The sequence below is a fragment of the Rana temporaria genome, chromosome 8 (genome assembly GCF_905171775.1).
Source record: "Rana temporaria chromosome 8, aRanTem1.1, whole genome shotgun sequence".
NCBI lineage: Eukaryota > Metazoa > Chordata > Amphibia > Anura > Ranidae > Rana > Rana temporaria.
The window spans coordinates 48,159,671-48,176,916 of record NC_053496.1 but is presented as its reverse complement, the minus strand read 5'-3'; the positions used below and the strand labels follow the sequence as shown (position 1 = coordinate 48,176,916).

At 44.3% G+C, this 17,246-nt stretch overlaps 1 protein-coding gene across 1 annotated transcript in view; it reads left to right on the top strand.

Moving 5' to 3' along the window:
* LOC120910393 (alpha-2-macroglobulin-like protein 1) overlaps window positions 1-17,246 on the top strand; it is a 182,277-nt gene that overhangs the window by 153,120 nt on the left and 11,911 nt on the right. The window contains exons 32-34 of the mRNA XM_040322150.1: window positions 7,430-7,539; window positions 11,947-12,037; window positions 14,158-14,226. Coding sequence (XP_040178084.1) covers window positions 7,430-7,539; window positions 11,947-12,037; window positions 14,158-14,226 — 270 coding nt within the window. The remainder of the gene's footprint in view (window positions 1-7,429; window positions 7,540-11,946; window positions 12,038-14,157; window positions 14,227-17,246) is intronic.

Genomic DNA, 17,246 nt, shown 5'->3' with positions numbered 1-17,246 from the left:
TTCTGTTGCCAGGGTGCTATATGGGCCCAGGACAGTGGATCCTTCATAGGAACCCAGGGCCTGAAGGTCTAGACATCCCCACGGAGATGGGGGAAGATTGGGCCTCTTGCTTGGCAAAGTCCTGCGGCATGGAGCAGGTAAGTGAGGGGAAAACTTGCGGAACTTGGTTCTTAGCAGGTTTTTTTCTGGGGGGTCACAGGGGACATGCCTAAAGTTATGCACTGCATCTGGCAAACTAGTCACATATCATAAAGATAGGATGGCTCTCTATGTATTATTCCCCATAAGATGTGACCTCCCTTGTAGTGTTGGAAAAGCATTGAGTGGGGCCTGTGTTATATAAAAATATATGTGTGTGTCAGAGAGCTTTGCTTACCTGCAGGCCTCCAGGCGATGCTCCATTCAGTCTTCCTCCTCAGAGCCTGCAAGCAGGCAAAACGCTGACCTCCTCATGGTTCCAGGCTGCAGGCTGCAGTTTGCTGGAACAGAGAGGTCCCTTCCTCCCAAAATCCCCCCCCCCTCCCCCTGTCGGGAGGGGCATTTCCTGTTTGAGATGGCTGGGGGGGAAGGGCGGGTCAGTGGCTTAAAGGAAGGGGCGGCCCTTCCTTGTTTGTTCCATTCAATACTTTGGAACTGAGGAGAAAGACCAGAGCGGCAGCACGGGGCGCCGAGGACACACAGTGGCCAGAAAGGATATTGCAGTCTTCAGAGGACTGTTTTTTCAAGCCTAGAAATAGGCTGTTTCTTTTCCATCTCATAGTTTTTCTTTGCAATACTACTCAGGGGGACAGAATGTTTTTTCTTTCCTGGATTTGAAACAAAAAACGAAAAAAAAAAAAAAAAAAAAAGTCATCTAGGGGAGAGGAAGCATTTTTTTATCCCCCAAACAGGTGTTTGGACAATTAACTTTTATAGTTCCAAATACCAATAGGTAGCAGGTGTACCTCGGTATTGTACCACGGTATGCCGCTGTTTTCCCTACAGGGAGCCTTGAGGCCATCGGGATCTGGGGCTGGAGCTGACGCGGGTCAGTCCAACCCTAAGATGGTCACGGAGGAGGTATTACTCACCTCTTTAAAAGAGGGCAGTAAGCGGAATAGATCTCCGTCGCCCGAGCGCGGACCCTCAGAAGAGGAGGTCCTTTCCTCAGGGGAATTGGACGACCTCTTGGACAAGGACCAAGTAGGTTCAGGGATCGAAGACCCGGATACAGAGGAGTCTGGGGCAGTCTCCCTGAGGGAGAGCTGGTGGATTCAAGGATTGTCGGACTTGGTCCATAGGGCATTCAACTTGCCAGTACCAGATCTCCAGGTATCGACGGTTTCAGCTTTGGGCTCACTGAGGGCGCCTCAAAGCAATGCTGTGTTTCCGATCCATCCTCTATTAGAGGGAATTTTGTTCCAAGATTGGAACAAGCCAGATAAGATCTTCTTACCACCTAAAAGGTTCTCTGTCCTATATCCTATGGAAGAAAAATTTTCCAAAAGATGGGCTACTCCTGCAGTGGACGCAGCCATCTCATGTGTTAACAGATCGTTAACATGCCCTGTAGAAAACATACAGGTGTTCAAGGATCCAGTTGATAAGCGCTTGGAAGCACTACTTAAGAACTCCTTCACTACTGCAGGGGCAGTAGTACAGCCAGCTGTGGCTGCGATTGGGGTCGCTCAAGCATTATCGGATCAATTTAAGCAGATGCTTAAACTTATTCCGGCCCAGCAGGCAGAAAAATTTTCGGATGTCCCTAAGGCCATATGTTTTACGGTAGACGCAATCAAGGATTCTATCCAGCAAGCGTCACGTTTATCGTTATCCCTTATCCATATGAGAAGACTCTTATGGTTAAAAAGCTGGGAGGCTGAGCCCCCATGCAAGAAGCTCCTGGTAGGGTTCCCCTTCCATGGAGGACGACTCTTCGGAGAAGACCTAGATAAATACATTCAGACCATTTCAAACGGCAAGAGTACTCTCTTGCCAACTAAGAAGAAGGTTCAGGGACCTGCGTTTAAACGACAGTATTCCCCTGGGCAGGGGCCCTCTAATGCCAAGCAGTATCGACGGCCTCCTGCAAAAGCAAACTTCGGCTTCAACAGCAGATCACAAGGACAGGCTGTTAGAGGCAAAAGGCAGTGGTTTCGCAAACCAGCAAAACCAGCCCCCAAGCCAACCTTATGAAGGGGCGCCCCCACCCACGAAGGTGGGGGGAAGGCTGCGACTCTTTTCAGAGATTTGGGAAGCCAGCATTCCCGACGAGTGGGTACGGTCTTCCGTGGCCACAGGCTACAAATTAGATTTCCTAAGGTTTCCTCCTCCTCATTTCCAGAAGTCGAGGATTCCAAACGATCCGGAAAAGGGAGCCGCATTAAGATCGGCATTAGATCATCTACTTTCCCAGGAAGTAATAGTAGAGGTACCAGTCCTGGAACAGGGGCTGGGTTTCTACTCCAACCTATTCATCATCCCAAAATCCAATGGAGATGTCAGGCCAATTTTGGACCTAAAGATGGTAAATGCATATCTAAAGATCCGCTCATTTCGGATGGAATCCGTGCGGTCAGCAGCTGCCACACTCCAGAAGGACGACTTCATGGCGTCCATAGACATAAAGGATGCCTACCTTCATGTTCCAATTTATCAGCCACATCAAAGATATCTACGCTTCATGGTGGCTTCGCGTCACTTCCAATTCGTGGCGCTTCCCTTCGGGTTGGCTACGGCCCCCCGGGTGTTCACGAAGGTCCTAGCCCCAATCCTAGCCAAACTAAGGATCCAAGGGGTCACGATCCTAGCATACCTGGACGACCTCCTAGTCATAGATCACTCGTCTCCCGGCTTGGAGCGAGCAGTGGCCCTCACGGTCCAATACCTCGAGAGGTTCGGCTGGGTCCTAAATCGAGAAAAGTCAGCTTTCCAGCCCACAAAGCAGTTGGAATATCTCGGCATGAGATTAGACACAGAACAACAAGGAGTGTTCCTACCTCTAAGGAAGGTAAAAGCCATCAAGGAATTAATCCTACTGGTTCTAAGCAAGAAAGAACCGACTATTCGCCTATGTATGAGGTTACTAGGCAAGATGGTGGCCACATTCGAGGCGGTACCATACGCCCAGAGCCACACTCGCATCCTACAGGCAGCCATCCTGTCAGCATGGAGCAGAAGGCCACAGGCCTTGGATATCCCGTTGCCGCTCTCATCAAGAGTCCGACAAAGTCTGTGTTGGTGGTTAGACCCTCAGAATCTACTGAAGGGGAGGTCTTTCAGCCCAGTGGCTTGGAAGATAGTGACCACAGACGCCAGCCTGACGGGCTGGGGAGCAATTTTGGATGGTTGCACTCGCCAAGGTACTTGGGCAAAGCCAGAGAAGCAGTTGCCCATCAACATCTTGGAGCTCAGAGCTGCTCGACTAGCCCTCAGGGCTTGGACGTCAAAATTGCAGGGGTTCCCGGTGAGAATTCAATCAGACAATGCCACGGCCGTGGCATACATAAATCACCAAGGGGGAACCAGGAGTCAAGCCGCTCAGAGAGAGGTGAGCTTGATTCTTCTATGGGCAGAGGCTCATGTGCCCTGCATATCGGCAATATTCATTCCAGGAGTGGACAACTTTCAGGCGGACTTCTTAAGCCGCCAGACTCTATGGCCGGGGGAATGGTCTCTGCATCCACTAGTCTTTCAAGCACTCTGCCAAAGATGGGGAGTGCCGGACGTGGATATCATGGCATCGAGACTCAACAAGAAACTAGACAGGTTCATGTCCCGCTCAAGGGATCCGATGGCCTGCGGAACCGATGCGTTGGTTTGCCCTTGGCATCAGTTCAAACTTCTTTATGCGTTTCCCCCGCTCCAGTTACTACCCCGCCTGCTGCGCAGGATCCGGGGGAGCACATACCAGTCATCCTGGTAGCTCCAGCATGGCCCAGAAGGGCATGGTACTCACTAATCTTAAGGATGGTAGTGGGAGACCCTTGGACTCTTCCTCTACGGCCAGACCTGCTATCGCAAGGTCCGATCCTCCACCCTGCCTTACGGCATCTAAAATTGACGGCCTGGAAGCTGAATCCCTGATTCTCAGGGGTAGAGGTCTGTCTCAGAAAGTAATCTCTACCCTAATCAGAGCCAGGAAACCGGTCTCTAGGGTGATTTATTACAGGGTCTGGAAGGCCTATGTAGGCTGGTGTGAGTCCAAGCGATGGCTTTCTCGCAAATTTACCATCGATAGAGTATTAAGTTTTCTCCAGCTAGGAGTGGATAAAGGATTGGCATTAAGCACAATCAAAGGACAGATTTCTGCTCTGTCAGTGTGGTTTCAGCGGCCGCTGGCCACCCACTCCCTGGTTAAGACCTTCCTTCAAGGGGTCTTACGTATTAGACCTCCAGTTAAATCCCCGCTTTGTCCGTGGGATTTAAATCTTGTTCTGTCAAGTTTACAGAAACAACCGTTTGAGCCGTTGGCTGATATTCCTTTGGTTCTACTGACAAGGAAGTTAGTATTTTTGGTTGCCATAGTTTCCGCAAGAAGAGTTTCGGAACTGGCGGCCTTATCCTGTAAGGAACCATATCTTATTTTTAAGGACAGGGTCGTTCTCCGCCCTCATCCTTCCTTCCTACCGAAGGTTATATCCAGTTTTCATCTGAACCAGGATTTGGTATTACCATCCTTCTTCCCTAAACCTACTTCCAGAAAGGAAGGGTTGCTGCATACCTTGGATATTGTCAGGGCCATGAAGGCCTATCTTAAAGCTACAAAGAAGATCCGGAAAACAGATGTGCTGTTCATTCTACGGATGGGCCCAAGAAGGGGCAGGCAGCTGCAAAATCCACCATTTCTAGGTGGATTAAGCAATTAATCACTCAGGCCTACGGCTTGAAAGGGTTGCCTCCTCCAGTATCATTAAAGGCTCATTCTACTAGGGCCATGGGCGCCTCCTGGGCAGCACACCACCAGATCTCTATGGCTCAAGTTTGCAAGGCGGCAACCTGGTCTTCTGTCCACACATTTACAAAATTCTACAAGTTGGACGTAAGAAGGAATACTGATACTGCCTTCGGGCAGGCAGTGCTGCAGGCTGCAGTTTGAGACCCTCGGATTCCGGGGGCTCCTCTTTTTTTGAGTTAAATTTAAAAATTTTATTTTTCTCAACTAAGTTGGATTTATTATGATTTGAGTATATCTCTAAATTAAATCCTTTTGTCTTGGAGATGTTCTCCCTCCCCTCATTGTAAGCATTGCTTTGGGACATCCCATATAGTAATGAATGCCGCTCTGTGTCCCGTGATGTACGATAAAGAAAAAGGGATTTTTAATACAGCTTACCTGTAAAATCTTTTTCTTGGAGTACATCACGGGACACAGAGCTCCCACCCCTCTTTTTTGAGGACCATTTTGGGAGGCATACTGCTTGCTACAAAACTGAGGTACTCCTCCTATGGGAGGGGGTTATATAGGGAGGGGCATTTCCTGTTTGAGATTGCCAGTGTCTACACCTGAAGGTACTCCATATAACCCATATAGTAATGAATGCCGCTCTGTGTCCCGTGATGTACTCCAAGAAAAAGATTTTACAGGTAAGCTGTATTAAAAATCTCTTTTTTAGGGTTTAGGGTTTTTCCACGGGCCACATGCTGCCCAAGACGGATATGAATGCGGCCCAACGCAAAATCATAAACTTACATGTGATGAAAAATTAAGTTTTAATTAAAAAAAGGTCAAAAATTAAAATTGCACCCAACCATTTAACCCCCCCCCCCAAAAAAAAAGGAAAAATAGTTGACCCCCTACCTCCACATTACTCTCCGCAACCTCAACTTTTATATTTTACCAAAAAAAATTGGGTATTATATTGTATCTGTGGGCCCTAGAATTTGTGTATTTTTTACTGAAATTGTATGCTTGATTAACCTTTGCGCTAATATCCTGGGCCATAAAAAATGGAGCTACTACTATTTTATTCCCCAGGGTCTCTGCTTTCAGAATGTTTATATTATTTTGGGGCTTTTAAGTAATCTTTAGTCCTAAAATTATTTTCTAAACGTGTGTCAAAAATGCAAAAAAAATAATTAAAGGCATTGGCAGTGAAAGAGTTAGTTTGTCCGATTCTGGGTAAAAGCTTCCGAAGGTCAAAGGTAAAAGCTTCCGAAGTTGTGCATAACCTCTTCTGGACCGCCCCACACAGATATACTGCGGCAGGGTGGCCCTCATGCCCAAAATCTTGTACCTGTACATGATTTCATCCACTGGGTCTGGGGCGCGTGCGCGCCACCGACGACCCACTCCCGCTGTGATTGGATACAGCGGGAGCCAATCAGCGGGTCCGGTGGACCCTATGTTCGCCGGCATCCCATCTCATTCTCAGGAGAGGCATAATGGCGGTTGTGACGGTATCGGTATGATATCCCCGTCAAGCATTCCCTCCTCTCCATACAAGAACATCACAGGATTCCCCACACATGAGTCAAGACTGGATGCTGGAACCAAGACTGTTTATTGACACAAAAACTCAGCTTATATGTGGTTACAGCCTGTTAGGAACGTCCCCCTCACACAGTGGGGTTTCCCATACAGATTATAGGAGACAAGTCGGAGCCGACCATGCAGACACGTTTCTTTAGATAAAGACATCAGGGGAGTTAATTAATACACTGAAGCAATCAGAATAATTAACATACTACTTCTCTAATCATTTAGCCTGATGATACAATACACATCTTTTAAGGGTAAACACAGATCTTCTTCACACAACACAATAGATCAATTAACCTTTAGAATAGTGAGGGGACATTAGCACGTCAATAACCTGTCAGAGGAATGAATCACACATGAAATTCCTTTCTACCTCTACAGACATGGCTAGCAGGGAGCAGTAAACTGAGACATATAGGCAAATGTATCACAGCGGTCTACCTTTGTAAACTGTAAGAGCCGAGAAAAATTAGGTTCAATGCATCCGAGCATGCGTCGACTTGATTCTGAGCATGCGTGGGTTTTCCTCTTAAGGATTTCCACACAGATAGGAATTTCCCATCGGATATTTTTCCATCTGAAGAATTTAAAACATGTTCTTTTGTTACGATGGAAAAAAGTCAGATGGGGCCCACACACGATCGAAATTTCCGAGGAAACAAGTCCATCGGAAAATCCGATCGTGTGTACGCGGCATTAGTTTTTTGACTAAAATGGTATTTTAGTTTTAGTCACATTTTAGTCTTTTGACTAAAATGCCATTTTAGTTTGAGTCGTACTTTAGTCATCTCAATTGTTTAAGTTGTATTTTAGTCGACTAAAAATAGTATTGATTTAGTTGACTAAAATGTTTTAGTTGACAAAATTAACACTGGTTATAGGTGTTAACACATCATTGCTTCTTTTTCTCGTGGAATTACATAAACCTGGTTGCTAAATCTTCTAATTCCATCTGTTTATTCCTAATAGATTGTCCTAAAGTACAATGAACGCCCTTTGGTGGAAAAGTCGACATTTAAAATCTTTGCAGAGATCACTGGCTGTACACAGGGAACGTTGTACCTTCAAGTAGTTTTCAGGTACTGTTCTTCGGCAGGGACACAGGACTAAGGAGTAGAATTTTGTTTGAAATATTTTGTTTTAAGAACATTCTATTTTCTAAGGGTTAGTGGGATCAATTGGGAGTTAAAGCGGATGTGCCATGGGAAAATAATATTAAAAGCCAGCAGCTACAAATACTGCAGCTGCTGACTTTTAATATTAGGACACTTACCTGTCCTGGAGTCCAGCGCCGATCGCAGCAGAGCACGAGCGATCGCTCGTCTCTCTGCTGCTCCCCCCGCCATCCACGCTCAGGGAACCAGGAAGTGAAGCGCTGCGGCTTCACTGCCCGGTTCCCTACGGCGCATGCGCGAGTCGCGCCGCGCCAGCCGATTGGCTCCCGCTGTGTGCTGGGAGCCGAGTGTTCCCAGCACACAACGGGCGACAGACGGGATGTGACGGAATGCCCGTCTTTTGCCCGTAGCGTCTGGCCGGAAGTGGGTGCAAATACCTGTCTTTAGACAGGTATCTGCACCCCCCTCCCCCCTGAAAGGTGTCAAATGTGACACCGGAGGGGGGGGAGGGTTCCGATCAGCGGGACTCCACTTTAGGGTGGAGAACCGCTTTAACAGAGACGGCAGCGGGAGCCAGTGGCAACCAATGTCAATCACAACCAATGAAGAGGGGGCCTATGGACTCACAAAATGGGCTTGGGAGCGAGCACACACGAGTGCCCCCCCAGGTCAAGAAGCTTGCTATGGTGAGTACTTGGCAGAGGGGGGCAGAAGCCAACAGCATCGGCGAAGGACCCAAGAAAAGGAGGATTGGGACTGCTCTGTGCAAAACCATTACACGGAGCAGGTAAGTATAGCATATTTGTTATTTTAAATGAAAAAAATATTATGGCTTTACTATAACTTTGAAGCCTAATGCCCTGTACACATGTTCGGTTCGTCTGATGAAAACAAACCGATGGATTTTTTCATCAGATATCCGATGAAGCTGACTTTCATTAGTCTTGCCTACACATCATCGGTTAAAAATCTGATCGTGTTCAACGCGGTGACGTAAAACACAATGACGTGCTGAGAAAAATGAAGTTCAATGCTTCCGAGCATGCGTCGGCTTGATTCTGAGCCTGCGTGGATTTTTGACCAATGGATTTCCCCACAGACGATCGTTTTTTTCTATCGGTTTTTTAACCATAAGAAAAATTTAAAACAGGTTCTATTTTTTTTCACCGATGGGGAAAAAAACTGATGGGGCCCACACACGATCGGTTCGTCCGATGAAAACGGTCCATCGGTCTGTTTTCATCAGACGAACCGATCGTGTGTACAGGGCATAACTCCATGTTTATTGTGGCCCAAGCTAGCTATTTACTGCAGTAATAGGTGCACTTGCTGGGCACGCTAAATTGAGACCTCATACATACAAGGAATTAAAAACGCCACTTTTACAGACTTATTTTTTCTGCTTCTTAGCGTCCCTTTGCGTTACCTATGGGGTGGAATTACAGTGGGGGAAATAAATATTTGATCCCCTGCACTTTGCTCACTTACAAAGAAATTAAGACTCTATGGCACGGATTCACGTACAGCGGCGTATCTTTGAGCGGGCGTAGCGCATCTCATATGCGCTATGCCGACGTAACATAGAGAGGCAAGACCAGTATTCACAAAGCACTTGCTCCTTAAGTTACGGCGGCGTAGCGTAAATGGGCCGGCGTAAGCCTGCCTAATTCAAAGTAGGAAGGTAGTGGGCGTGTTGTATTAAAATGAAGCGTGACCCCATGTAAATGAAGGGCCGAACGAACGGCGCATGCGCGCGCATGCTCAGAATCACGTTGCATATACTCCCTAAGATACGACGGCTCAATGCCTACGACGTGAATGTAACCTACGCCCAGCCCCATTCACGTACGACTTGTGTAAACGACGTAAAATACGACGGCTGTTCCGTCGTCCATACCCTAACATGACTTACCCCTGCTTTATGTGGAATAACTTTACGCCGGACGTACGCCTTTACGTAAACGGCGTAGCTTACTGCGACAGGCACAAGTACGTTCGTGAATCGGCGTATCTAGGTCATTTACATATTCAACGCGTAAATCAATGGAAGCGCCCCTAGCGGCCAGCGTAAATATGCGCCCAAGATACGACGGCGTAGGAGACTTACGTCGGTTGTATTAAGCCAAAATTCAGGCGTATCTTGTTTGCTGAATAAGGCGCATAGATACGACGGCGCATCCGTGGACTTACGCGGCGTAACAATAGATACGTTGGCGTAATTTTTTCTGAATCCGGGCCTATATTCTTATTATAGGTGTATTTTAAATGATAGAGATGGAATATCAACTAGACATGTGCATTCGTTTTCGTCCGAATGCATTTTCCTCCGAATTTCAGGTATTTTCGTTATCGTTTTAACACACGATAACGAAAGCACAGAAAACGAAAACCGAAAGATCCGACATAAACAAATACTTTATTTTCGTTTTTGTTGCAGTCGAATGTGCCTAACCTTAACTCTATTAGTCCAATATTATTCTACATAAAGAGAAAAGATTTGACATTATAGAGACATGAAGAAGAGTCGACATAGAGAGAAAAGATTCGACAATTTAGACATGTGCACTGCAAAAAAAATTGTTTTTTTCATTTGTTATTTTTTTTCGGAAATTCGGGAAATTAAAAAAAAAAATCGTTTTTGTTTCATTCGTTTATTTTTATTTTTTCGTAAATTCGGGAAAATGGAAAAAAAAATTTTTGCATCTTATTTGTTTTTTTGCTTTTTTCGTAAATTTGTAAATTCTGGAAATTCGAAAATTCGGGATTCGGAAATTCGAAAAAGAAAAAAAATTAAAAAAAAATGAAAACAATTTCTGAAAAAACCCGAATGAAACGAAAATTAAAAAAAAAAACGGAAATTCAAAAAATTCGGAAATTTCCCATTTTCCATTTTCGAATTTTCCATTTTCGAATTTTTCATTTTCAAATTTTTAATTTTCGAAAATGAAAAATTCGAAAACTAGAAAATTTGAAAATTCGAAATGTCAAAATTGTAACATTTCGAAAATGAAAAAGTCGAAAATTCGAAAATTTCGAAATTCGAAAATGGAAAATTCTAAAATTTACAAATATTCGAAAAATAAAAAGTTCTAAAATTGAACATTTCGAAATTCGAAAGTTAAAAATTCGACATTTCGAAAATCGAAAATGAAAACTTCGAAAATTGAAAAATTCGAATTTTCGAAAAATTTGAAATTTGAAAATGAAAAATTCTAAAATTTGCAATGTTGAAAAAATTCGAATATTCGAAATTCGAAAATGAAAAATTCGCAAATTTAAAAATTTGAAAAATAAAAAATTCGAAAATGAAAATTTGAAAAATAAAACAAAATCGAAAATTCGAATATTCGAAATGTGAAAATTCGAATATTCGAAATTTGAAAATTCGAAATTTGAAATTTAAAAAATTCGAAATTCGAAAATAAAAGATGAAAATTTTGAAATTTCTAAAATTCGGAATTTCTAAAATTCAAAAATTTGAAAATAAAAAAAAAACGGAAATATGAAAATTCGGAAATGAAAAAATTCGAAATTCGAAAGGTCCGAAAATTTGGAAATACGAAAATTTCGGAAAACGAAAATTTCGGAAATACCAAAATTAGAATTTTCGGAAAATTCGAAATTTTCGGAAGTCCGAAAATTCGGAAATAAAAAATTTGTTAATACGAAAATTCGGAATTAACCAATTTCCGATTTTTCATTAAAAAACGAATTAGAAACTAAACGAATTGCACATGTCTATTCGAAGTAAAGAGACATGAAGAGTCAAATTTTTTTTTTTTTTTAAAGATTCTGTCGAATCTTCTTTTTTTTTTTTTTTAGAACATTCAACAGACACCATAAGCCTTCAATGACAGATTCGACCTTAATTTGGATTTTCGGACGAATGCATTTTTTGAACGAAAAACAAAATAAAAACGAATTTCGGGAGTAACTAAATAAATTTATTTTTCGGACGAAAACGAAATTACGAAATGAAATATTTCAGTGTGCACATGTCTAACATCAACCAGAAATCCAGAAAAAGAACACATAAAACAAATGTTATAAATTGAGTTGCAGTTCAGTGAGTAAAATGAGTATCTGATGATTCTGATCATCAGATTACCTGCAAAAAAAAAAGTGCATTTATTATAAATTTTTTTAAGTGAACTTATCTGACTGGCCCTCTTTATATAACCAGAAGGGAGCTACCACATTAATGAAATGAATATTTTGATATTTCATAACTTTCCACTATAATGAGAGAATATCTGTTTAAAACTCAGCTTAAAAAAAATATATATATTATTGTATTACCCACCATTTATAACAATGTCTGTCTTGAATAGACTGGTGAAAACTGATGGTCTGCTGGGTGTTTTTTTGCAGCTACAATGGGCCTCGGACAACCACCAATATGGTCGTTATTGAAGCTGAAATGCTGTCGGGTTTCAGTACAACAGAAAACACAGCACTGGAGGTAAGAAAATGCTAACAATATAACAAATGGAAATAGAACTAAAAAGAAAGAGAAATAGTTGTATACATCAATGGAGGCTCCTCTACTCCCTAAGGAAAATTTTGAATCAAGACCCCATTGCAACAAATTGCATTCATTTTACAAAAAGACCCAAGGTTATCAGGTTAACCGTATTCTAGCTGTAATAACCTTTTTGGATAGAATCAATCACTTTGGGCTTGTGGAACCACCCAGCTTACCTTAGATAGTTTTGGAAACTATTAGGTAGATTCAGTAACTAAGAGTTAGGCCGGCTTATCAGTAGATAAGCCGACCTAACTCAGAATCTACGCCGACCTATGTTTAAGCGTATGCTCAAACAGAGATACGCTTAAACATATCTAAGATAGGACGGCTTGCGCCGTCCTATCTTAGGTTGCAATATTTTGGATGGCCGCTAGGTGGCGCTTCCATTGCGGCCGGCGTAGAATATGTAAATGAGTTTATACGCCGATTCACGAACGTACGCCCGGCCGCCGCAGTCGATTTATGCCGTTTACGTAAGGCATTAGCAGGCCTAAAGTTATTCCACCTATTAGGTGGAATAACAATGTTAAAGTATGGCTGCCGTTCCTGCCGTGAGATTCAAATTTTTTATGTCGTTTGCGTAAGTCGTCCGTGAATCGGGATTTACGTTGTTTACGTTCACGTCGAAATCAATAGGCCCGTGCGCGTACGTAGCCGCAATGCACACTGGCAAATGTAGGCGCCCGGCGCATGCGCACTTAAGAAAAAACGTAAAAAACGTGAGGTCAAGCCTCATTACCATCAAACACGGCCCCCTCCAACACATTTGAATTTGGCGCCCTTACGCCCGCCCGATTTAGGCTACGCCGCCGTAACCAGCAACAATAGGTTACCCCCTTCCCTGCCTGCAACAATAGATCTCTCAGCACAAATAGAACCTCCAGCACACCCCACCACCCCTTGCCATTACATACAGTAAGTGCTGGAGGTGCTGGAACTGTGCTGCTCTGCTATATACAAATTTTGGGACAGATCCACATACATCGGCGCATATTTGCGTCGGGCGTAGCGTATCTAAGATACACTACGCCGCCGTAACTTACTTTTTTTTTGGTATCCTCAAAGAATGCGCGCCGTAAGTTACGACGGCGTAGTGTATCTTTGGCGGTGTAAGGGCGCGCAATTCAAATGGATGTGATGGGGGCGTGTTTTATGTAAATACGTCGTGACCCGACGTAAGTGACGTTTTTTTTCAACTGCGCATGTGCCGTTTAAGGAGGTATCCCAGTGCGCATGCTCGAAATCAAACCGGAACAAGTCAATGTTTACGACGGTGACGTTATTCTACGGAAATCCCTATTCGCGAACGACTTACGCAAACGACGTAAAAAATTCAAAATTCGACGCGGGAATGACGGCCATACTTAACATAGGATACGCCTCATATAGCAGGGGTAACTATACGCCGGAAAAAGCCGAACACAAACAACGTTAAAAAATGCGCCGGCCGGACGTACGTTCGTGGATCGCCGTATCTAGCTAATTTGCATACTCAACGCGTAATTCGACGGAAACGCCACCTAGCGGCCGATGGGAAAAATGCACCTACGATCCGACGGCGTACTAAGACGTACGCCTGTCGGATCGATCCCAGATGCAGTCGTATCTTGTTTTGTAGATTCGTTCGTGGATCTGGCCCTATGTGGCTAATTACTCCCAACTCAAGGTTGGGCCTCACCTACATCCTTCTTCAGGCACTTCCTGTTATAGGAGGACACCCTCTGTCCAAATCTCCCAGTAGTTGTCCTGCGATGTCACTCTATCATATGCTGTCCCTGTGGAGATTACAAGTGGCCATTTCAACATGCAATACACAGGCATGGTCCATTGTTGTCCGCCTACCCTGAGAAATGCCATGCAGCCATTGCTGGAGTGCATGTAGACAGAAAGTGGCTGCAAAGAGGCTGCAGAAGATCAGGAGCAGTGAGATGCAACGTAAGGGGAAAACCGTAATTTTATTAAAAAACAAAAACTGGCAATTGTTTGATACCCCTGAATTACTGGATTCCATGCACATTGCCTGAACTTTAATTCCTCTTTCTGTTTCTTTTCAGCTCGCATATTATCCCTTTGTTAAAAAAGTGGAGACCAATCAGAACTCCGTCTTCATTTATCTGGATGAGGTTGGTAAATTCTCAAGGTTTGCTTTTAAATCTATGAATAGTTTAATCATCAGGAGATGAACACCAACAAGCCAATTCCAAACTGCAACAACCCATAGCAACCAAAGTACAGCCTCCTTAATCCAGGAAATAGGCTTTCTCTGATTGGTTGTAACATGTTGCTGCAAATCCCACATCACTGCTGGATTTTGCACTTCCTTATTGGATAAGCACCAGAGTTTGCTACAGAATGTACTTCCCAGCAATCAGAATGGCAGGGGGCAGTTCGGGTGTTTGTAAACACTGGAGTTCCCCTTTAACATTTAACTGATTTACTTTGTTTTATAGCAGGGACCTCCAAATTTTCCAGTACAAGGGCCACATTGTGGGTTTTACAAACATTCACAGGCTGAATTTTTTTTTTAAAAAGAGCCCTCCCCTACACCCAGGATTGTCCATCAGAGTTTCCCCTTACATCTGGGAGAGCCCATCCAAGTCTACTTTAAATCTGGGATTGCCCATCAGCGTCCCCCCTTACATTCCAGAGCGCCCAGTAGAGTCCCCTCAGACCCATGAGTGTCCTCCCTTACATCCAGAAATGCCCATAAGAGTTCATACCCCTTACATACAGAAGTGCCCATCATAGTCACCCCATACATCCAGGGGAGCCTATCATTTTCCCTCTTACATCCAAGAGTGCTCATCAATGTCCCCTCTGAGATCCTAGAGTGCTCATCAGTGTCCCCCTTTCATCCCAGACTGCCCATCAGTTTCCCCCATACATCCCAGAGTGTCCATCAGTTTCCCCTTACATCCCAGAGCCTCCAAATGGAGTTCCCCTGTACATCCCAGAGAGCCCATCAGGGAATCATGGCAAGTGCCATGGGCGCCATATGAAGGGGGCGCTGTTGAGTGGCTGGGCAGCAAGGCACTTATCAGGGTCTGAGGGTCTCTTCTTCCCTCCTCCTGAGCATAGGCAGGATCTCCTTTTCAGCAGCTTTGCTAATGGACAATGGCAGCGCTATCCCTGCTGCGTTCAGCCACAGCCCCCCCCCCCCCTGTTCTCTCAGGCTCTCCCATTCCATCTAGTCGGATTGGCAGCGTACAAAGAAGGAGAGACATCAGTTTCTCCCTCTCCTCTGTGAAAACTGAGGCCTTAAGTGATGAAGATTTCATCACTTCCAGTATTGGTTCTGCATTTACCTGACCTTGGAAGGCAGATGAGGGATCAGGGGTCTAATAAACCCCACATTTCTCCATAAAGAGGATATGTCACTACCCAAGGTATCACAAGGGATGATACATTTTACTAGTTTTGTTAGCTGTTTTTTTTGTTAAGGTTATCTGAAAGATGGGTTTCAAATGTTTCGACAGGGGCGCAGTTTCAGTGCTTGCCATAGGCGCTATTTTCACTAGATATGCCTCTGCTGACATGTGTGGCAAGATCGCTGTTTGCGTGCTGGCGGGACCAAAGCGCATGTTCGTATTTGTGCGCAAGCACGTGAGGACGGGGCGCTTTACATTTTTTTTTTACATTGTTGCTGTTTTTTTCTTTATCAGTTTTATTGCTTTTACAAGGAATGTAAACATTCTTGTGGCAGCAATAGGCACATGATGGGTCCGCTTTATGTAGAGATCTGGGGTCTATAAGACCCCCACATCCCTCCTCCGCACTTAAAAGCTTTCAAAACACCAAGATCCGTGTTTCTGAATGCTTTCAATTTTCAAAAATGGCGCAGATGATCACTGGAAGTGATGTTATGTCATCACTTCCAGGTTAATGTTACGAACAGCCGATCAAAGCCGATTTTGGCTTTATTCGGCTGTCCAGCAAGCTGGTGGATGCGTCGGCTGATCGATCGGGTCTCTCTTTTTGCGCCCCCCCCCCCCCCCCCCCCGGGCTCTCCCGTCCCACCAAGAGACCCGACCCACCAGCTGGCACGTCCGCAGGCTGGCCGGAGACCCGAACAAAGCCGGCATCAGCTTTGATCAGCTCTCCGATGTAGTAACCCAGAAGTAACTTCACTTCCTGTTTACTCGGCAGCCAACGGCGCCATTTAAAAAAAAAAAAATAGAAAGTATTCAAAAACGCAGATTTGGGCGTTTCGAATAATGTCAAGTGCAGAGAAGGGGTTTGGGGACCCCAGATCCCTCCATAAAGAGCACCTGTCACAAGGGGTTTACATTCCTTGTGACGGCAATAAAAGTGATCAGAGGGACAGGGTAAAATAAATAAATAAGAAAAAATATATATATTTTTTTAAAGCACCGCATTCCTCTGTTCTCATGCACCAAGGCATACGTAAGTCGCGCCCGAAAATGTAAACAGTGTTTAAACCAACACAAAATAGTATTGCCTATGGAGATTTTTAAGTACCGTCGTTTGTCGCCATTCCACATGTGTGTGCAATTTTAAAGCGTGACATGTTGGGTATCTATTTACTCGGCGTAAAATCATCTTTCACATTATACAAAAGATTGGGCCAACTTTTCTGTTTCGCTTTTTAAATTAATGGTGTATTTAAGAGGTGTATTTAAAAAAAAAATTACGTTTGATAGACCGCTGCACAAATATAGTGTGACATAAAATATTACAACGACTGCCATTTTATTCTCTAAGGTCTTGGCTCTAAAATATATATGTTTATGGGTTCTAAGTAATTTTCTAGAAAAATATTACTGTAAACAACAAATGTCAGAAATTGTTTGCCTCAATATGATTGCTCTCACATGGGTTTGCAGTGATACGATGAAATGTATGCATACATACAAGCCCCGCCCCCCGTATTGCGTAGGCGCGTCCGAGTCACAGGGTTTCCAAAAGAAGTCGAACATGCAGATCTGCTAGTCGGCTCTATACGGTGCAGGCGTTCTTTCGGAAACGCTGTGACTCGGACGCGCCTACGCAATATGGGGGGCGGGGCCTTATCCGCCGGGGGGAGCTTTTGCTGAAAAGACGTCAATCATCTGGGCGACCTCCCAGATGACATGCCTCCTCAGCTTGGAAACGCCTACTCCCGCGGGAAGAAGTACCCGGAAGC